Source organism: Coturnix japonica, chromosome 9, assembly GCF_054131305.1.
Source record: "Coturnix japonica strain WE chromosome 9, WE-NBRP24, whole genome shotgun sequence".
NCBI lineage: Eukaryota > Metazoa > Chordata > Aves > Galliformes > Phasianidae > Coturnix > Coturnix japonica.
Window position 1 is genome coordinate 498,994 of NC_140671.1, and position 22,718 is coordinate 521,711.

Below are 22,718 nucleotides of genomic sequence, written 5' to 3' on the forward strand. Positions count from 1 at the left end.
CCGCGGCTCGGCCCGCCCTGCACCAGCCGCGATGGAGCCGCCCGCACCGTCCGTAACGACACTTGGAGGCCACGGTGCCGCTTCGTTGCGTTTTTTAAACCAATGCTGTCTTCGTTTATTCCCGCACTTACAAAACGAGCCGCCCGTGGTTCCCTCCCGCCCCCGGCGCCCTTTACAAACGTTTAAAAATTACAAACCAGATGAGGACGTGTTAATTTGGTCGGATTATTTTGCAACGAGTTGGATTTCCTACCAGGTGACTTTGTAGAGACAGCCTGATTATTGGCCAAATAAAACCCCATATCACAAGTTAGCAAATTCTAGTACAAAAATAGTCCATGTGTTAGAACAGCCTCTTATTATCGTCACTATATTCACAGGAAAGAGTCTATTGGCTGCATAATACCGTAATATTTAGGAAATTTCTTTTTTATGCGGCTCATTCATCTAATTCAATATAGTGTTGAGCCTCAATAAATCCTTAGGCAAAAAAACCCTACACAGGGTTAAATACGCTGTTCAGTGTACTCTGAAGTACTGTGCTTTTCACAGGACATCCAAGAAACCCCATCAACAGTTCTCAGCTGATTTTGATATTAAAGTGAGATCAGATCCAAAAGGACCCCCACCCCCCAGAGTCCATCCACACACCTTTCCATAGAACCAGAGGCCACAGCTTTGCTGGTCACAGCTTTGCTGGTCACGTTTCACCTGGGAAACTCTCTACGCTCATCCGCTCATTTCCACAGATCCACTCGTGGATGTTGACAACTAACACAGGTCACCTGCAGCGTCTGGGACCCCCCAGCACTGCCCGCCAACAGAGTCCCACACTACGCGGGCTCCCTTTCCCCTCCTCTCCTCTCTCCTGTCCCGTCCCCACGTTACGCTGCTCAGCAGTTTCTCTCGGACGAGGCCTCTCAGGGAAAAGCTGGGGAACTGCTACTTGTCTCTCAAGATGTCGAGCTGCTCCTGATACTCTGTGAAAAGCCTCTGGAAGCGGAGGTTCTGTCCAATAACAGGAAGAAGTTCTTTCAAGAGTTCTCTCTTTCGTAAACCCTGAAAAAAAACAAACCAAAACATACAAGCCACACAACACAAAAGCATCCATAGAATGTGCTGCTTCACATTGGGAATGTAATCCATAGGATCGTTTAAGATTCATGCATTTCTTTTCCTGTCTGGGAAGAGCTGCACATCTGAAGTTCTTACTCTGCTTGCCTGGCTCTCAAAATAAAAGCTGTCATTAAGTTTGTATACTCATGGAGCTGCTGCAGCCTCTAAGAGGGGAAGGCGTTTTGTTGGCACGCTGCTGTTTCACAGATGCTCTCCAAAGAATGCAGAAGCTTGAACTTGTAGCTCTGCTTCACCTGACCGGCGTTTAAGCCAGCAGCAACAGAGACTGTGGAGCTGAGCATTAGTCTGCAGGTTCACTCGAAATAAATACAAGTGCTGTAGGAAGGAGCCTTTTTGTGGGATAGGACTAGAGAGTTCAAAGGGTTCCGGGATTAGCAAAAAGCCATTTTAATCTATGACTATTAAGTTTAACCATATTTTAAGTTACGCTGTTTATCCACATCCTGCAATTTCCACGGGAAACTCCCTCGAGACTCACCATTACTGTTGATTCCCATTGACTTCCAGCTGAGTAATGGACTGGACCCAGTAAATCCTTGCATAATTCTCGCAAACGATATTCAAACCCTGAAATTTATTAGAAATAAGATCAGAAGAATTTCACGAAATAAAACTTCTCCACAATTTAACTGACAACATTTTCAAGAAAAACAGAGTTGCAGATATCTAGAATAAGGTAGGGCCGACAGGCAGCATTTCTGAAATGGCAGATGTTTCTCCCCAATTAGTGAAGGCTTTCCCAGGTGTAACTGCTTTAAACACGTGATCTGACCCCAGACGAACTGAACACAACTCACCCGACTATTGTATGACATGAAGCAGGGGCCGAGAATCAGTGTGCTTACTTTCATTTCTGCCAGCACAGCAGTGGGAGGCCTAACGCCACTTCAATCCCCACTGTGCAAAATGATGGCACGTGGTTGAACAAATACAATGGGAATGACTGGATTTGGAACACAAGCGGGCAGAGATACAGAGAATCCCCAAAACCATCACCAGTTGGTCAGCCTTGCTCAGTATAGCAGCATAAAGAATGTTCCCAAATATCAAATGGATTCAAGCAATCCTCTACGTGGATCATTTTCCTCACAGAATTTATAGTGAATGGGACTCATCAGTACGAGCCGATGGAGCGTTCAAATGCAAAGTGAAGTATAAAGTGCAAGTAACAGAATCAAACTCTCCACAGCTGTTGTAAGTATCAAGGACTGAGCAGTTCTCCTGCTCCACAACGCACATCTCACATTGTACACGGTGCTGCTGCTTCTGAAGTGCCTATAGCTGCAGCCAGATAACACATACCACAGCCTAATCAACACCCTGCACATTTCTAGCCTACGCTCAAGGCCCCATAGGTGGCACTGTTTCCCCAGACCATAATCTTCACAGCATGCAAAAATAGGATTCCCGGGTACTGGAGCACCACGAGAAACAAACCTGCTTCAGCTGGTTTCCAGGCACATGAAGATTAAGTGTGATCATACATTACACACAGAGTGAACAGGGAGCCTCTTAAAAACGAGTTGTAAAGGCAGCGTAGCACGCCGGGCCTCACCTTCATTAACCAGGTACCGTGCATAGATAAGGAGCCAGTGGCGATATTCATGACTGGATTGTAACATGAGCGCTGCTGCTATCTGATTCTCCAGGTATGCAAGTGTTGTTTCTTGTTGCACTAAATGAGGCATGGAGAACAATCTGGCAGCTTGCCTTCCTGAACTGCAAACCAAAGACAATTTAACATGGCACCATAATATCACACGCTATTTTAAGACAAAATTATTCTTGTAACACACTGTCCTGCACTTCACTTCCAGAGGCACCTACTGCTTCCAGGGCTCCAGCCTGCAGTGACAAAGGCAGCGCTTCCCTGCAAACTGCCTTGCCCTCCACTGGGATAATGACAGGTGTCACCACTAATCGCTAATACAGATATTACATGTGCAGAATCATCAAATACTTCACCCACTCGATAAACAGGAGACTCATACAAAACGATTAATTTTGGTGCATGCTTTCCCACCCCCTGAATAACCTCAGAACAGCACTGCAATACAGACTACAATGTGTGATCAGCATCTCAGGAACATCTCACTGATTCAGGCATGTGAGAAAGTAGCAGGAAGAAAAGGACAAAGGTGCTGGTGAAATGAAGCAAAGAAAGGCATACTTTGATGTTCGTCCCTGTATTACAGCTAAGGGCCCAGAACACAACATGGCTTCTTGGGATGGTAAACTACTCCTGAAGTCCGCACACTGTGCCAAGGAGTCCTGTTTGTCAGAGACAAGATTCCTGGAAAACAGCAAACAAAGCAAAGACAAGTTTGAAGAGAGCAAGCAGTGCTATCAGCTGACACAGCTTAGTTCTGCCTCACAGATGACCACAAGTGCATCACAGAGGTGCTCGGCAGTTGGACACTGAGTTGGAACGGTTGTGGTCTGTGCAAATTCCTCTTGTTCTCTCATGGAAACGTCCCTCCCAGCCCCAGAGCTGACAGGATGGATCATGCAGTACAATGCAGAATTTATTTTGAAAAGCACAAGGAAAATCACTGTCTGGCATTTTATAGCACATGAGATGGCACACCCACAACAAAGACTGCGGCAAACGCCCCAGGTAACAACTTCTGCATTGTGAACTTGATTTGAGGGAGGGCCAGGTCCCCACAGCCCTTGCACAGGTCATCACAGATGGCACATTTTGACGTCCTTCAGACTTTAAGCTATTCCTTCTTACTCAGGGAGCTGACAGCTACAGCTGACATTTCCACACCTAATCAAGGATATCGTTTTCACTAAGTTTGAGATGCCGAGGGAATCAGTGGCTCAAAATGGCACTAAGTTTAGACCTCCAGACAGCTCAGAGGTAAATGGCATGAATATTTAAAATAACCTTCGCTGCTTTATCATGTTTAAATTCGTACGATGACTAAAGGGATTGCTCCTTCATATGTTTCCAAAGCTGTAGTACAAACAAACAAAGAGGCAGCAGGGTCAGAATTCTGCCTGGAAGTCCACCCCTGCTCCTTGGTGCCTGGGAAGTTCACCATGCAATTTGTCAGCTTATCTAAACAAATAAAGCACACTTAAGCCCCGGGGCACTGCTCTAACTTTCAAAATGTGGAGTGAAACAGTAAACCAGAATACGTGCTCAGCTAGGTTATAAAAGGCACACATGTAAAACATACCACGTAGAAAGAGAAGGATTAAAACAGTACGCCTTCCCATCAGACATGCTCATGACAGGTATACCATGCTGAGTCAGCAAGATCTGAGACACTGTCGTATCACTTCCTACAAATCAAATGAGAGCAAGGTATTACTTTGAGTCTCGCATACATTCATCACGCTAAGAAAAATATACTACCCACTGTTAACTCTTAGCCTTAGCAACCAGCAGAAAAAGGTGAAGTAATTGTTGTTCTCAAAGACTGCTGGAACAAATACCTGTCAAGTTAGCTGTGATTTGTATTGAGAGGATTAAAGCTAGAATAGAAGACAGCGTGCTCTGAAAAACTACCCTTTCCCCCACCCTTTTTCCTCATCACTAAGATAATACACTTGCAGAGTATGTATGCATAGTCATAAATGTGACTAAATAGCATGGCTGAGCTTAAAGGTTGGCAAATGACCCTCTTTATTACCTGATAGTATTGTTTGCAAAGACTCGTCTCTAACAATGACTGTCTGCTTGTGAACATCCCTAAAAAAGAAGCACGAAAGGAAAAGTCTGCAGTTTACAAACAGAAGCATCCAAAATCATTTAACAAACATACATCAATACTAGTTACTGGGAGGGGGCTGTTTGTCGTTTTCCCCATTGCTCTAAGAAAATTGTTTTGGCAAACTCAAAGCTCTCACATCAGGGCAGAAATCAGGAATCCTCATAACAGCAACCTGAGAGCCCAAATAATGCCTGTAGCAGCTCTGACTTGTTTACAGTTGTATGAGATATTAGATTTAATCTAACAACTACTGCAGTTTCTACCTTCATATTTTAAAAGATGCCTTGAGTACTTTAACTCCAAATCCCATACATTTCATTGACTAAGTATGACAGAAGAGACCATATTTCTCCCACCCCACACCCAATTCATTCCGTACATACCCAAGGGAAGCTGTTTAGATTCATGGTCAGCATGAAGTTACTATCTCCTACTATCTCCCTCATAGTACCAACCTGAACATTATGTTCCCTCTTAGAACAGAGATTCAGGATTCAAGTCCTGCCCAATTATGCCTTCATCTTGAATTCAAAATGGGATTTATGTTCAGATCTGGCTTTAAGCCACAGTTTCAACAGGAATGCATCAAGTCAACAATTGAAGAGAGTAACCCATACAAATCAGTCCAGCCAGCCACTGCAAGCAAACATGGCACTTACCAAACAGAGAGCGTAGCAGCGGTGGTGAGAGTCATGATGTAAGAACCCGTGCAATGTAGGGTGGAAATGGGCGTATTCAATATTATAGGGGGAAGAAGGCGACGACCACAAGCCGAAAATACCGACAGCGTTCGTTTCTCACAGGCTACGCAGACAATCTCACTGAAAAAGAAAGTCCAAAATAAACTTTTACATTTCAATTAATGAGAGCTGCATAAAGCCACACTGCCTTCTTGGGTTACCATACTTTCAGGGAACCAGTTCCAGTTGTAACTATCATAGCTTTTAACAAAATCCTAGGCACCAAAAGGAAAGGCCAACAGCGGTCATGTTATCCATTTTAGATGCATTCCACATCTCCTTTGTTTATTTTAACCACAGTGATGGAAGGCGATAGGCAGAAGGTTTGAAGGTAGAGGTGCTATTCTTTAATACACTTAGCGGCATAGTTGGAAATACCAGTAAAACTCTGGGTACACACAAGGTCTTCTTCAGGCCTAAACTTGTATTTAACTTTGAAATCTGCTGCTTTTTTTCCTTGTTTGCAAGCTTATTTAATTTTTTCAACTATATACAGCAGTGTGATAGAAGACACTGGTACTAACTACAAATATTAGTAACCTCAGGGTGCCATCAGAAAATCAGCATAAAGCAAGTTAAGAAAAATTCTATATCACACAGCATTTTGTCTCAAATCTTTCTTCAGTTGCTCAAATGCTAAATACTGTGTTACCACGATATATTCAGTGATAACAAAGAAAGTTAAAGAACTGTAAATACATAACATTTCTTACCAGCTTATGAGGGTTCATGATGCTACAAGACTATTAAAACAGAACTAACATTTGGAGTGAAATTGGTCTCAAAACTGAGAGATTGAGAGCATCACTGTGTAAGAGCAGGTTAGGTGGAAGAGAAATAGGACATCCTGAGCCAAGCAAAAATAGTCACATCAATCCCTAACAGAAGTGATGCAGTTAATCAAAATTTCTAAATTAGTGGATAAAAATTCTTCTAGAGCCTCCACCTATCTGCACAATGCAAACACTTATTTTTGTATGTAATTCACTTCTTCTCAAGTGTGCTTTTATACCCCTAAAACATTTTCTGGCCTGCAGGCTCTCACTTCCTCAAAAACAGGCTCTCTTACCAGCTTCCAGCTGCTGTGAGAATTCGACTGGTGAGGACTGTCTCCCATTCCTTTCCTTCTCGATTACACTTCAACCTGCTCAGCTTGGAACCTCCCACCATGGTCATTTCATTCTCCACTTCAAGGTACATCGATGGATCTGAACTTACCTGAAAAAGGAAAAATAAAATACTTCTTGGAAGAGAAAAGCAACTCCTCAAAGAAAGCAACAAATTTCATAAGATTCAAACACCAAATTAACAAAGCATTGAAGTGTGGTATTCTGCTAAAATTACTTCAAATAATACTGCTGTACTTACTTGCAAAGTAAAAGACTTCTGCGGGATTGGGGTTGGCAGTTTAAGTGCTAATGCTGGTGCTGAGATGCAAGCAGCATCTTTTTCAGAAGCCAGTGCAGCTGGGGACTGGAAAAAGAAAGCAGATATTTATCCATTAAAAAAGGCTTAAAAACGAAGATAAGCTACAACATAAATGGATTTGAAAAACTCTTTTTAAAGATCCTACATAAGATTCATTGAAAATATTCTGTGTCACGTTAGTGATATAAACGCATTCTCAATATAGCTTCTGAGACTTAAGCGAAAACTAAACTTAAAATTGAGCTGGAACTAATTAATGGAAGTTCCGGTGCATTTCACAGAAAAGCCAAGCTCTGAACATTCAAGGATACGTATTCCTAAAATGATGGAAACTCCAATGTAACTGAGTGCTCCACAATTCCTAGGGAAGTCATAACCATTTACATTACACCCATACCAAAAACTAACGGAGTTTCTTTGATTCCATACAGTGATTTGGCAGACTATCAGCACTCAGCAATTGCTTCCATTTAATGAGTATCTCTGCTTATCCTTGTAAAGGATACGTGTTTGCTGAATCTTATGAACCTGCTGGTTATCTTAAATCAGAACAGGGTTCAAAGCAAGGAAAAGGGAGAGCTAAAAATTCTGAGGAATCCTACATTAGTGGTATTTACTTGACTCAGTGGAACAAATGACTTATTTTGTTAAAGGAACACTGGAAGTCATAATGAATCTCACTTATTTCACCTGAACAGTCAAAGTTACTGGTACAAGTCTGGAGTCTTTTCGAGGTCTTCCCTTTTTCTTCTTTTCTACTGTTTCTCCCTCAAGTTCCAGCTTTCGCTTGGGTGCACTGAGTGGTTTAGCAGCTGGAATCTTCTCTTCGCTGTCACTGCTACTCTCCAGAATATCCTTGGGCTTATTGTCTTTAATTAAATTCTGATCCTTCAGTCTGCGGAAGCAAACACATTTCAAGTAAGCCAGTTCCAAAAACTGTATTTTATTTCAGCATTAAATTCCAGCTACAATCAGTTCTCTTCCCTGGGTTGATAAAAATAATCCAGCACTCTAAAGTATAAGAGTTTCCCATCTTTTCCCCTCCAATGGACATTACACTTTCTGCTTACTAAAAGAGGCCTTCATCTGTCATTGTACTGTCTATCCCCAAAATTGCGCCATTCAGTTCTGACTAACGTAAGCTGCGTATCTACAAACCATGTAAGTGACTGCAACGCTCCATTCTGGATTTGAGGAATACAACAAAAGTAAAGGAGAGAGTGTACAAATCCCTATGAACTCATTAGACATTATACCCTAGTAAAGACCCTTTTCCTCATTTATTTTGGTGAAGTGGAAATACTTGCACCAGAACACATTATGTCACAAGCCCTTTCATTATTTTTTATTTTTTAAATAAAGATCACGGGGATCCAGAGTCAGACAAAAACTTAAAATCAAAGAGTCTTCTCTGTGTGCCTCCCAGGCATGACACGTCCTTTGCAGAGGCATTCTGTCATTTATCTCAAAGTAAATCTCACTCTTGCACATGGACACAGACTGGCTATTTTTGTCTTCTAGGGAGCACAGATGCACGTACCCACACATGAAGGCACGAACATGCACACAGCCTCATGTAACAGGAGCTTTAACACTGAGTATTTTGAAGAGTCTGCCCCATGTCACGTGCCAGAGACACAAATGTACAAAGGAATAATTGTAGCAAAGAATTTACCCATTTCCAGCTCTCTCCTTCATCCCAGTTTTGGAAAAGACCCAAGAATTTCCACAGCATTAGAATCATAGACAATCAGCTTTTAAACTCTACATTACTACTACTACTTTTTTTGTGCTTCGGGCTATTTCTTACCTGTCCACAACAGCCTGATTTGTATTTGTTACGACAGCAGTCCCTGAGGTGGCTTTGGATCGTTCTGTAAATCTAGAATCAAATGCTTTCATAGGTTCAATCTTGGATGGAGTTGTCAACACAGAGGAAGACGATGCAGGAGGAGCAGTTGAAACAGAGGTAGCATTTACACTGTTAATAAAAGGGACATGAGAGCAAGGATGGAAAGAAATTTAGTATTTGTAACCTACATTGCCCATAATAACCAGCAAGCATTCATTACCTTGGCTAGAAATAATATTCAAAACTTTTCACCCATATATACATAGATATACGTGAATTATAACATGCTTTTTCACCTTTCATATTTCAATATATTCTAAGCTTTTTTTACTCTCAAAAACTGTTTACAATGCATCTCTGAGCTAAGATCTTGCTGCTTAATCTAGATATATCTACATTAAGAGACATAACTAGCTCATTCTTTAGGTATTTTTAATTCAGGAACTAAATTTTTAGCTGGTTCTGACATTCCTGAAAGGAAAGGTTTGCTATTTTAAATAATGACTGGGATTTCTGATTTTATCCATGCTTCAGATTATTGAACACTTTCCTTTACAGGATTATATTCCACTGTATACCACTCAAGGAATTTGTGCTGAAACATTCCATGCCAAGTTTTAATTTTGTTGTTGAAGAATCCAAACAATTTATTATGCCTTTTCCAAGCATGACTAAGACAGAGGAATGTGTTTTCCCCACACTAAAGCATTCCAGGGATCTGTTATTTGAATAGCTGTTTACTTTAGAGATTTTTCAGTCTATTCGGGAGAACAGAGGGCTCTAAGATAACTGAGGTTTGCATTAAAGAGCAGCTAGAAGCACAATTTCTAAAGAAAAGGAGACTTAATGACTGTCTGTCAATCATTCCTCATGGCCTCCCCACTCACTCTTTAATTTATGACCACTTTCAACTAAATTTAATGGAGTAGTAGAGATTTTGATGACATCGTGTTCCTTCAAATGCTATAAATATATATATATAGGAGGGGAAGATCAGCATTACCACTGAGGAAAAAGCAAGTAAAGTTTATTTCTTCCATAATTAATTTGAAAGACACACTGTCAACTCAGTATTCATGCACTGACAAAGCCAGTCACTATGCTGCAGTCAGTATTCTACAAGCATGCTACCTTGTCAGAGCATTAGCACACAGTCAATGGTATATCACTGCACTGAGTTCATTTTCAGAACTATGCATATGAATTTATTCATTGCCAATTCATCACAAGGTAAGTAACCAAATACTAATAAAACGCCCACAGGAAAGCTAGATTCTTAAAGTTCTGGGGTAAGGAAATTATTGTAACGATTGATTGATGACGAAATCACAAACAAGACTTAAAACCATATAAGTGAAAAACAAAACTTCTGCAAATACTGACCCATCTTTATTGGCTGCATCATCTGTTGGTTTTATACTGGCTGCTGTTGGCTCTGCAGAAGGCTTTGAAGTATTAAGGGAATTTGCTGCATTAGAATCTAATGACATGAGCTGCTGGTTGTTTTGAGAAGACATTATTGAGCCAGCCAGTGTGCCAGATATAGGGATGCTATTGAAAAATGCTGTAGAAAAATCCCTAAGTAAAAGACAAACAAACAGTAAATAGATTTCTTCAAAACACTTTGAAAATAATGGAAAGAAAGTCATTTTAATTAAAACTCATCCCATTTCTCCCTCTGCCATATGCAGAGATTTTCATCACACATTTTGTATATATATGCACAAAAGCACACATACAAACAGACAGACAGCCTAAATAAACCACAGGTAACTAACTTCCCAGAGCCCTTTTTCATATACAGATGAAGATAGGTTGTGGCTGGAGTCAGTGTTCTTTAAGGTCTCTTCCAACCTGAGCAATTCTACAATTCTATGATTCCATAAAGCTGGAATTAGCGCAGATATGAATCTGCAATACTTTAGTAGTGTTCACTCTTCTACAAGGGCAGATAATGAGAGTTAGCCTCATCTATTAACAAAACATTATAGCTATAGAGATTTTAGAAACTACTTCAAATGTACCCAGTGTCCAGCTGAGCTATGCAGAGAGGTGTGATCCTTCTCCGGCCGTCTGCTGTTCGTGTTTCAACTTGCTTTTTTAACAGATTCTGTTGGGAAATACATGTAACCATTATTTCTGATAAATAGGCTGTTACTGCACATGTGATGGTTGAATCTACCAGTATATTTTGAAACATAACTTTAAAAAAAAATACAAAATCCTATTTAAGTTCATACGTTACAAAATACAGTGGATTCTAGTTCTGATTACTGCTTTCAGGCTATAACATAGCATAAATTACTTTCATTTTTAATTCAGGCACAGCCATTTCCAGTTTCAGATCTATTCAACATGAACAAGACTGCAGAACTTCTTTTACTACAAACATTTGCTATTTACTGACTTTCTATTTGATTCTATAAAGCAGCTGCCCAAGAGCACCTACCTTTCTAATGTCCTCTAAGCTCTCTCCATTGACCATGCTTGCCACTTTGGGAGCCGTGGCTGCAGCCCCAGATGTTTCCCTTATTGATGAGTTCTTCTGCTCTGCCTGCTGCTGCTGCTGCCTCTGTTGATACTTGAGCATCTCTGGATTCTCAATGATGGTTGTAGACAATTGAGCTTCAGTCATTATAGCTAGGCTTTTACCATACGTAGACTGATGAATGTTGCTCTGCAAGTGTCAGAAGCATACCAGACAAAGAGTGACTACAGCTGCCAACACGACATCACTAGCTGTGATGTAAAGGAACCACACAAATCTAACGGAAAGAAGACTTGATACATGTCTTCTATCATTTATAAATTAATCAGTTTTTCCTTTCTTTACATTTTGAGCTAATAATAAATCAGTACATTAATTAGAATTCAAAGCTTTAGTTGCTAATAGCAATAAGAGTTAAAAACAGCCAACAGCAAATCAGTTTTAAAAGGTTTGCATATAAGGAAGTCAAAGAGTAATTTTTAAGTGTTCTGAAGCACCCACTCCTTGTTTCCTTGGTCAAATAATTACTTGAAACATATAATGATGTGTAAGTAAGAGGATGTTTTCCAACTACACTTTCTTTCCAGAGTAGAAGCAAACACCATCAATTCATTTCCTTGTAATGTTTTTAAAGTAAACAAGAACACATTTTTCTGCAATAGAAAAATCACTCACTGCATACTTCTATAAACATTGCAGTACTTTAATTGAATCAATACACCCCTCATATAAGATCACAGATTCTCGGGAGTGTTTCCTGTACCTTTTCCTCCTCACTGAGCGGATCTCCAAGTTCATCCTGGGAAAAGTCTAAAAATGCCACAGATCCATCCATGGAACACACCAAGATACCGAGCCCATTGAGGGTCCTGAAGGAAAGAAAGATTCGTCTTTGTTGATTTCTTTTTTGTTGATATGAAGGGGCCATGCAGTAAATTTTAGAATAAAAAACACATTCAGTCTAAGGTATTTTATTGCAGGAAACACTGATGAAACCAGAGAAACGGGAAAGCAAGGAGAAAAAGTGTTGATGGACAGCAAGATACTGCAGACAAAGATACTGCAGCAGAAATGTACTATTTTAATGAATTTCTAGTAATGCACCTGCCTAAAGCTGACAATAACATTCTGGCTTCTGTAAGAAATCAACTTACCAGGAGATATCCATGATAGACTTGTCAAACAGCTCATGTATGACAACTAAAGGTCTTTTCAGACACGTGAGCTGAAAATAGAAAAAACAACAATTAGAAATTTAGAAGTTCAATACTACCACAAATATTACCACATTAATACTTTCCCATAGTCTAACACTATTAACCAAACAAGACTAGGCCAAGAGACAGCTGCATCTTTGACAGTGTGATATACGAAGGGTCAGGTTAGCTATCTCCTTACTAGCACAGAAAGCTCTGGAGAAAGGCTGACATTCAATCATCCCCTCCTTTCTGAAACATAAAATGTCTTCACCAACTTAGGCCTTCTACTGCAGTCATAGAGCTTTCCACCACTCAAAAAGTAATTCCGCACATACTAAGACACCTTCTATTCTAAGCTTTATTGAGATAAGGATGTTGCAAACTGCCAGCACAAGATGAAGACAGATTAGGTTTCGTGTCTTCACCCAGACCACCTGCCCAGTAAGTGATGCCTGCCAATAGCAGAGGGAAATTCACTTACAAATACTCATAAGGAGGATTTTTCTACACTTACAGTTCAGCTTAGTAATAAAGAACTGAACACGAAAACTCCAGTATGCTGCTCTAAATCAGAGATCCTAATCTCCTTAATGTTAAGCCAATGAACTTGATGAATACAGCACATAACACAAGCAAAATGAAGGAGGAGAAGACAAACTGATCTAGAAAGTTTAGTGCTCGTTGGTACACAGATGTAGTATGTCATCTTCAGCAGGTCCTTTTACGCTTCCCTCCTACGTCTGTGTTGTATACATTCCTCCAGCTCTTCGGGGTAATGACTGCCTATAACTGCATCTGTACAATACCTAGTGAAACTTCAACAGACTCCCTACATGAAGTCATAGTATAAATATAGAATAAAATATACCAATATACCATACTGGATATGCGTATGAGCTGGTAGCAAGGTCAGAAAGATTTAGTGTTATGCATTTAAGGACTGATGAATAGATACCACCCTGGAATCTATGAACAATAGATTGCAGTTAGCATATCATCATAAAGCCTTACAATCAGCTAAACCTGTTCTCTATTCTCTGCAGTTACCAAATAACCTGCTTGCATTGAATACTCACTCTCTTCAGCTGGAATAATAATTTGAGTTTGGGATATACTTCAAAAATCTAAACCAGAAATTGAAAACTTGAAAGTATGTTTAAAAAGCTCATTCACTTTCACACTGATTTTCACAGCAAAGGCAGAAGCCAGGGATTGAAGCCAGAACAGAGCACAAAGATGAGACGTATATGCTTAGAAACAGCTATGCTGTGCCTGCTGAACTCTCCTTGTACCTATAAAAAGCAAGACTATCAAAACTAGACTCTATAAGCAATTAACAAAAACAGGTGGACTAAGTATGGAGTAATAGTACAGTCTTTTTCTTTCAGTCTCACATGGAGAACAAGTAAAGACACTGGAAGGAAATAGGGCTGAATTATGTTTATTAGCTGAAGTAAAACATTATTCCCCTTAACGGTTCCCCCCTTTACCACCACAACATTTTCTGTCATTGGTTTTTAGTTGTTCTTGGCTCCAGAATGCTGAATTCCTGAAATAAACTACTACCAATCCACTTATTTTCTCCCATTTAATCCTCTCAGAACCAAGAATAAAAAAATCTGAATATGAATCTAAGTAAAAGACCTAATGCTGTACACATGACCTTTGCGCTAAGCCTACAAGCTATTCAAATGACCACGTTAATCGAAGAAGGCAAACACACTTACCCAGACAGAAAGAGATCGATCCTTACTGCCAACAGCACAGCAGCAGTAGGGACAACTTGATTTGGTAGAGCTGCCATTCTTCTGCTTCTTCTTGAAAATTTTAGGATTGAATTTCTGCACAAGTGAGAGGCCACAGACTTTATTACAGTAATCGTACTTTAGTACATCTGCTTTAAAAACAAGCTTTCCAGTTAAGAGTGAAAAACATTTCATGGAAATGAAGTCCCCAGCCAGGCTTTGTCAGAGCACTGAAAGAGCCCCACATGCTTACTTAAGGGATGGTCTGAACACCTGGCCAAAGAACATCAGCTTTACTAATGATCATGAACCCAACAGAAACCTCAGTCACTGAGCAGCTAACAAAGCTGGCATCTGACACTGCTAACCTGCTCCTGTATTTCCCCCTTCTTTTCATGTTCACCTGCATCCAGCTCCCGTATCACACAAGCAGGCTGATTGTTTCCAGTATTAATAAATTTCAGCTTTAAACACCACCATGTTTTACTTCACATGCTTTACTAACCTTGCCACCCGTCTCCCTCTCTCATCCCACTGGCGAGTACAATTACCAAAAAGCACATCTTACATGTTTTACTTCAGGAATAAATTATTATCATTCACTCACCACTACCGTAACTGCCTTCCGATGCCCCACAAAATCCATGTTGGTTTTCCATCCATCCCTCTCAATGATCTGAGCAGTAGGTCCAGAATTATTCATGGCGTGAGCAGAAACAAGATAGTGACCATCGGGTGACCAGCTAAGACGCAGCACATGTGTTGTCCCTCCACACTAAGGAAATAAATCCAAAAAAAAACATACTAGAGCTTAAAGTGTGTCTGATTACATATGTACAAATACGTATGTACATGTGTGTGTACATACACATACATATAATTATTTTTTTAAACACAAACTAGTTAAATTTTAGATTTAGAAATTATGGTTACAAAGTCTTTTGTCTCCATAAGAGAAAGACAACACAAACACTTCTCAGCACTTTGGCCACATTTATGCAGGTGATGTAGCACAATTTACGAAGCTCTGACAAAAGGGGGAAAAATGAATCCAGAGAACTAGTTTCAAAGGAAACAAAACAAGTCTTCTTGCACACAGCACACTCTTTAACAATCACAGTTCTAGTCAGTCATAGAGCTGCAGCACGCCAACTGCTAACAATGAGATTCAGCTTGCCACACGTTATGTGTATTCAGCCATTTACAGTCTATCACTGTGATGCTGCCATGTCACAGTGCAACACGCTCCACTCACTAAGCATCAGTTTCTCCCCAGGAGTTTGACCTCCTGATCAAAGTCATCAGATAAGAGCCTTAGGGTGCCAGACCAAAGATCCCTTCCCCTAAGATTTCGGATAATAGCCAATAGAAGATGCATAAGGAAGACTGCAAAAGCAATGACATTAGTTTGTGCCAACTCTTCCCTGGAATAACCCCCATCTTTCTAGGCATCTACTTGCTTCCACAACCACATACATCTCTGGCATCAACAACATTCAGTGGCAATGAGTCTCGACTTAATGACATGTTGCATGAGAAAGTTTTCCTCCACATCCCCTTTAGAATCTACCACCGGATATTTTAACAATGCTATTCAAACTACACTACCTAATGCTTCCTCAGAACCTGAATTACTCTAACAACGTTCATTTGCTCTGCAGGCAAATTCATGTTGAATGGTCACACATTCTCAAGTACCTCATCAAAGGGTTTTGTGATGCTTGTTTCCAGCTGCCAGTCCATCGTCCGCCACACTTTCAGACTCCGATCATCAGCCTGAGAGGCAATGTATTTTCCAACAGGATCCCAGGTCAGCCCTTTCACCAAGCCAGAATGTCCTTTCAAAGTGGCAAGAATTTCTGTTCCAACAATAACAACAACAAAAAAAACCCTCTTTAAAGCAGCAGTTTAACTGGAACTTCAGTTAAACATTCATCAACTTTCTTCAGCACCCAAAGACTGTCACAACAAATTTGGTGTTTTACTACCTGTGACTGAAAAAACACAAAAGTACGTAATTATGAAATTGCAGAGAAGGTAAAGAAAATGCACGTAATAATGACATTCCTGTAAAATCAGGAGAATAATCTGAGCATAACTTGTCTCCAGCAGCACAGAATCCAGTGATCATCAATAACCAAACTTGGAAGAGGGAGCTCACCATATTGCAAGCGAAAGGCAGACACCCATTGCCACGTGGGCACTGCCAATGAAATACACCCACAGAGAAGTTTAGTGGAAAGTAATATATACTTGCACATCTGAAATGTAAGATTTCTCACCTGGAAATTTGACAGCATTCCAGATGACAACAGTGTTATCCACACTACAGGATGCCAGCCAAGCATCGTGCGGAGACCATGCTACATCCATGACATCTGTTTAAAAAGAGTTTCCACATAAGACACCAACGGAGAATCCAAAAATCTTTTTTAAAGGAACTTGTGGGGTGACATTTTTTCTGTCATAGAGAAATGCAATACTTATTGACTATAGAAGTACTGATGCACATACAGAGTACTTTGCCTCTCTTTGAACTGTAGATACTGTAATACACTCACTGTGTTCCAAAGCAGACACACAAATTATGTTTACGCTGTGCCTGTTAACTTACCCCCTGAATGGCTTCTGAGAATCGATACACACCTCCACTGCTCAACGTTAGTCAGTTTGCTACTAGAACCAAACACAGTGCTGGGTCCAATGTACCTAATTAAAATAGAAAAAAAAAACAGTTCCCAACAGAACCACCTCACGTTTTTCACACACTTTCTAAGGAAAAACCAGCCTCACAGTGCCCTTCTATTTCATGTTGTTATTCCCGCAATACAAAGCTGAAACCAAAACACGTATATAGAAAGTAATTCCAGCTATTAAAAAAAAAAAATAGTTGCCATACAATTTATACTGTCCAGTGAGAGCAAAAATTGACATCATTTAAGTAACCCTCCAGATCTCATCAGGAAGTTTTCTTCGAGGACAGATGCTGCCTTAACTCACAGCCAGAGCACAACTGCCCAGGTAGAAACGCTGCAGCCCAAGAGATGGAACAAAGGGCTGACTCTCCACTACCAGTGATGTGATACCACAGCTGGCAGCTCCACACATACCACAGGAAGCAGTGAGCTTATCAGATGCTTGCAAAGGGAAGAAACATTAATTGACTCAATATTGTCACTTACTTGAAACAAAATACAAAACCAAGGAGGAAGAAACATGCTTACGCGGCTCGTTTCCACACCATGATCAGTTTGTCATCTCCCCCTGAAGCCAGGTAAACTCCATTGTTTGACCATCGTACACAGTTCACACAAGCTGAAAATTTAGAAAAGAAAGCTTGTCAAATGAAAACTGAGGACAAACTCTCCCAGAATGGGGCAGAATCGATAACAGGTAACACCTGCCAGGACACCTTTAGGACTTCAGTCTGGTTTTTCTGCTCAAGGCACTTTGTCTGCCTTAGACAAATGAACTGGGACTTAGCTTTCAGTGGCACTTGAGGAACTCCTTATTTTTTAAAAAACTATTAATTGGTTAAAAGAATCTTCAATAAATATAACTTAAAAGCGAAAGATGTATATTCATCCAACAAAGGAAACTGCCTGGAGAAAACCCAGCCAGAGAAGCTCACAGGTTTCCAGTGGTACTTATATTTCTCCATGCATTTTTCCAAATCTTAACACCATTTTCTAACAAATACCTCAAAACGCATCCAGCCAAAGCATGAGACCACTCTGCTGGATGCAATGGCTCGTTACCACTGCACAGAACATGATTCTTGTAATCACAGACAGATGGAATGCTCTGGCAAATAACAAACAGCCCGCACAGATGAATAAGTGCATCTAAGTACCTAAGTGATTGTCCATCTGACAAAGCATCTTGGGAATATTTTCATTCTTTTCATCTTCCTCTTTCAGGACAGGAGCCATGTTCCAGATCACAACTTTCCCAGAATCCTGACCTGCAGATGAACGAGAAGCCATGTGAATACATGAGAGAGGCGAAACAGCTGAACTCGTACAGGGGTGGAACAGAGAGGGGGATTCAGTCACTGCTGGGGTTGGCGACTATGGAAACGCTGAGCTACAGATGCTGTTCTGATACAGTTGCACAGAAGCACTGTACTGAAAATAAGTTACAAAGCTGTGATAAAAGTAATCGCTCATATGTAACAACATAACAACTTCAAGTAACAATAACTACAGGCACCAACTATTTATACAGTAAAACTGTATACAGCAAATGAAGACATACATTCAAAATCCAAAAGGCAATTATTTTAGCCAACAAAATTGTTACTTGGATGACAACAGCAAGTAATTCTGCACTCATTTCTTGAGCCATTCCATTTCTACACATTGATTTTCCTATTCAGTAATTCAAATACTCAGCTCCTCTTCAAATAAAAAAGAGATTTGGTTATTATGGCCTCTACTCAGCTATCGCAGTACCAGCCCAAATGACATCCAAGAGGATGCATAGACCAGGAAATGCAGCTCTACCTTCTGCAGTAATATCAGGCTTTTCTATACATCCTAACAAGTGACACAGTTACGTAAGGGTTGTGTTTGTAAATGGGTCAGGAAGAGGGAAGTACTGTAAGGGCACGAGTTTGTTGTGGCCCAGGGGTCCGACCTCCTCAGGGCATAAGCATACCTTGTCCTCCTGTTGCAAACTTGGTCCCATCTGGGTGAATGTCCACTGAAAATATGGGCTTTCCTGCAATCAGAGAACAAGAAGAAACACGCTGAATTTTTTCACAGTCAGCAGAACGCAGTAATGCCAACAGATCTGTGACCCTTCAGGTTGGCAAATGGCATTTTGCTTCTAGAAGCAGTAATTATAAGAAATACAGCTAAGTAGAAAAGAACAACAGCTACAAAGAAGTGTAGATGGAAGTTACTGTGCCATTAACAAACCAGAGATGAACAAAGGACACAATCCTGCAGGATATGCCAAATGCCTCAAAGCAAAGTAACACCACAGTTGCACCAACATGGTAATATCACATTTGGGTAAGGAATTCCTTCCAGGTTTCTGTACTTCATTAGCTGATGACTTGAAGCAAGTTTTGTTTTGGTTTCTGTCTTTGTTGCTTTGTTGATAAGTCCTGGAGAATGTAACTAGATTCTCCAGCTATAGGCTTATGCTGCAGCTATACCAGCTGGCTTCCCTGCCATTAAACTGCAAACAAAATCCTTGTCCCAATACCTCTTACTGCTTGAGGGATGTGTGTTCTGCTTCACGTATTGTCTTTATGTTGACTTGTTTTGAGGTTTATTTTGTTTGGATTCACGTTGCAACACTGACACGTGATTCTCCTTAAGAGCTTTACAGGCAGCCAAGCAAAGACCTTCACTAGATTAAGCCAGCTCTCCACTCGCACTCCTTTCTCAACCACATGAATCTCAATTTGTGCTTTAGCTGTGGCTTTTCTTCAGGCCGTGCTTGAATCTATTCTTCTTTCCCTACCATCTGAAATGCAACATAAATGGCTGAGTACTTTGAGAAGCACAGTCAGGAAGCAAACATTGATCTTACTCTTCCTGAGGTGCAGAAGTTCCTTTACATTAAACCAGCACATTGTTTAAACTAGTTTAAGCTCTTGAAGCTCCCTGCAACACACCAGATCCACGGACACCAGAACACCTCCTGACAGACCATACAACATCACATGGTTTGTTACTTAATTCTATGCAGTAATCACTAAAACAAAAAGACAATTTTATGCAAAGTTCCACAATCTGAATGAGATTTACTCATCTATTTACTCTGCCTGCAGCCCATCCAAGACACAGCATCCTACGTGACTCACGTATGTATTTAAATATTTACCTTCCACCATTACAGCTTGAAGAGATAATAAACTCTGTGCCTCCATTTCAACAAAGTGAGCTCCAGTTTGTACAAGCCGTAACACACAAACGGCACCTCGGGGTTTGCAGAGGTTTCTCAGAATCACACAGGATTTCCTTCCCAAGAGGGCTCAGCACGAGCCATTGCTACAGACCAGGGCTCTCAACCAGCTGTGTGCCAATCACGCACACACAGCAGGGCTGTGCACCTACATACGGGTACTGGGGGGAGAACCAAACCCCAGCTCAGTATCTATAGTAGTGTCCCATGCAGGAGACTGAACTTGTCAATGTTCCGTCCTGCTCCAAGGCAAGGAAGGAGGTAAGGAGAACTTGATAACAAGCACTTACTGCACAAATTTAAGAAACTGGCATTAATAGTGCAAAAAGCTTACAGGAAATCCAGTTGAAGAAGTATTTCCAATAAGCACTCAGGCAAAGCAATATTAACAACTCCGAGACCAAAACCTGTAGAGCCAAAACGTGCAGTGCTCTTACAAGGAGCACACAGCGGCTGGGCTGAGAAGCCTGGGTGCACTGAATGAATTTGCTGTGACCCCGACTCCCCATGTCTGTCATCTCACAGCATCCTTCAACTGCTTCCAGCACATTCAGTAAAGTACAAGTGCCAAAACTGAGCAGGTAAAGGAGAAGGGAGGAATGACAGCAAGGAAACAGCACACAGAGGAGCCGTCCTGGGATCCTGACTCTTGCTCATGTACCAACAACTGGGAAACAAGCTCTTCTTAGCAGCACTGAACAGAAAAGAAGCAGCAGCTACTGACAGTGAGTCCATAGCAGGAACCACCCCCATCTCTGGGGAGGGACCAAAGGAACGTGCAGCCTGTTAGAAGTGACGGGGACGGTTTGAGTGCAGCAATGCCTGCAGGAGCTGGAACACAGGTACATCAGAATCACCTGCCTGAGCTCACCTGATTGATGCTGCATTCCCTGCCCCAAGGAGGAGGGAGTGAGAATGTCCGACAGCTCTGTGTGTGTCACAGACCTTAACGCCCCACAGATGGAACCTGTGAGAAATGCCCAGCAGTTTCACCACCGGCACAACACACCGACCTGCCCAAACTCATCCCAGCAGGACAGCGGAAAAGCGGTGACAAAATGTGGGGCTACCAAAGCCTTGCACTGCATCACCACTGAGACACAGCCTGTACAACGCAACCTAGCAGCACACTGCTCCGCAGAGGATGCTTTCCTACAGTTCACAAGCTAATAGCAGAAGTTAGAGCAGTTTCCAAACACACACCCATATTGAAATAATGCAGCCATTAAAGAAATACAGAGAACAGCCACGGGGCCGTTGATCTGTGCAGTCTGCACAGGCCAGAAGTTCACTGCCAGCTGCTGCCAGCTGGGCTCCCCCAGCCACCCTGACCGGAGAGTCCTCGAGTGAGAAGCCAGAGACTGAGATGCAGACGGTGCATCGGTTCTGATTAATGGAGCAGGGACAAAACAAACGGCTCAGGCGAAGCACTTCCACTTTCCTTCCGATGGCTACAGGCGCACACCGACGGCTGCCCCGCGGAGCGCGGCCACACGGCAATTACAGCTCCGGGCTCGGGCGGCCATTCCCGGCGCTGCGGGACGATCCGGGGCCGGCGGCGCTCGGAGCCGCGGGTGCAGCCGCTCCGTGACCACACGGCGCCGGGAGCGGGAACCGAGAGCGGCTGGGACGGCAGCGCCCGGAGCGGGGAGCGGGGAGCTGCACCCACACCGCGTGCTCCGGAAACTGCTGCCAAGTCCCGCAGCCGGTACCGCCGGGCTGCCCGGTTATAAGGGCAGCGCAGCACCACGGTCCCGCCCGGCAGCGCGGAGCCGCTCGGAGCCGCTCGGGGCGCCCCGTGTCCCCGCGGCCATCTTCCCCGGCCCGGACGGACCCCGCTCCCATTTCGCCGCGGCTCAGCGCTGCTCGGGGACCCGACCCGGAGGAGCCGCAGGCGGCGTGTGCCCGGTGTGTCCGGTGTGTGTAACCCGGTATGTGCCCGGTGTGTCCGGTGTGTGCCCGGTTCCCATCCCTGCCGGCCCCGCCGCACCTGCCCCGCCCGTCCCGCGGCACCTGCCGCTCTCACCATTGTGGTTGACCCATGTCGGCTTCAGGAGCTTCATTGTCTCCCGCCCGGGATCCCCCGCCGGCCTCCGCCCTCGGGACCCCAGGGCGGCTCCTCCCGGGCTGCGGCCGAGCGACCGAGCGGCGGAGCTCAGCGGAGCTCAGCGGAGCTCAGCGGCCGCCGGGCAGCGCCGCTCTGCTCTGCCCTCCCCCTCCGCCGCCCGGAGCCGCCTCAGCGCCGCTCCATGTCCCGGCGCCGCCCGTGCCGCAGCCGCCTCCTCCCGGCCGCATCCCCCGCTCTGGGCTCCCGGCGGCTCCCGGCGAACGCCGGAACTCGGCGCCTGGCAACCGCCAAACCGGCCCGGCGGGAAACAGCCGCCCCCGAGCCCCGGCGTTCCCCCGCCTCGGCCGCCGGGGGGCGAGATCCCGCTCCGGGCCGCCGCTCCGCCCCCAGAGCGGGGACAGCGCCCCCTGCAGGACG

General features: G+C 42.9%; 1 protein-coding gene across 2 annotated transcripts; it reads right to left on the reverse strand.

The window, feature by feature from the left end:
• Positions 1–85: 85 nt before the first annotated feature.
• Positions 86–22,655, reverse strand: HIRA (histone cell cycle regulator). Of its 2 annotated transcripts, XM_015877522.3 has the most exons (25): positions 22,260–22,655; positions 18,974–19,036; positions 18,168–18,278; positions 17,539–17,629; positions 16,929–17,023; positions 16,597–16,692; positions 16,013–16,173; positions 14,922–15,089; positions 14,297–14,410; positions 12,525–12,595; positions 12,134–12,239; positions 11,332–11,559; positions 10,907–10,992; positions 10,266–10,460; positions 8,841–9,011; positions 7,721–7,925; positions 6,971–7,075; positions 6,672–6,820; positions 5,522–5,683; positions 4,782–4,840; positions 4,326–4,431; positions 3,308–3,430; positions 2,693–2,856; positions 1,616–1,704; positions 86–1,059 (listed from the first exon to the last, which is right to left on the reverse strand). In XM_015877522.3, the coding sequence occupies exons 1-25, from the start codon at positions 22,294–22,296 to the stop codon at positions 943–945; spliced, it is 3,072 nt and encodes a 1,023-aa protein (XP_015733008.2). In that variant the 5' UTR covers positions 22,297–22,655; the 3' UTR covers positions 86–942. The 2 variants fall into 2 exon arrangements, with proteins under 2 accessions (XP_015733008.2, XP_085411578.1); XM_085555452.1 differs by lacking the exon at positions 3,308–3,430.
• Between the last annotated feature and the right edge of the window lie 63 nt (positions 22,656–22,718).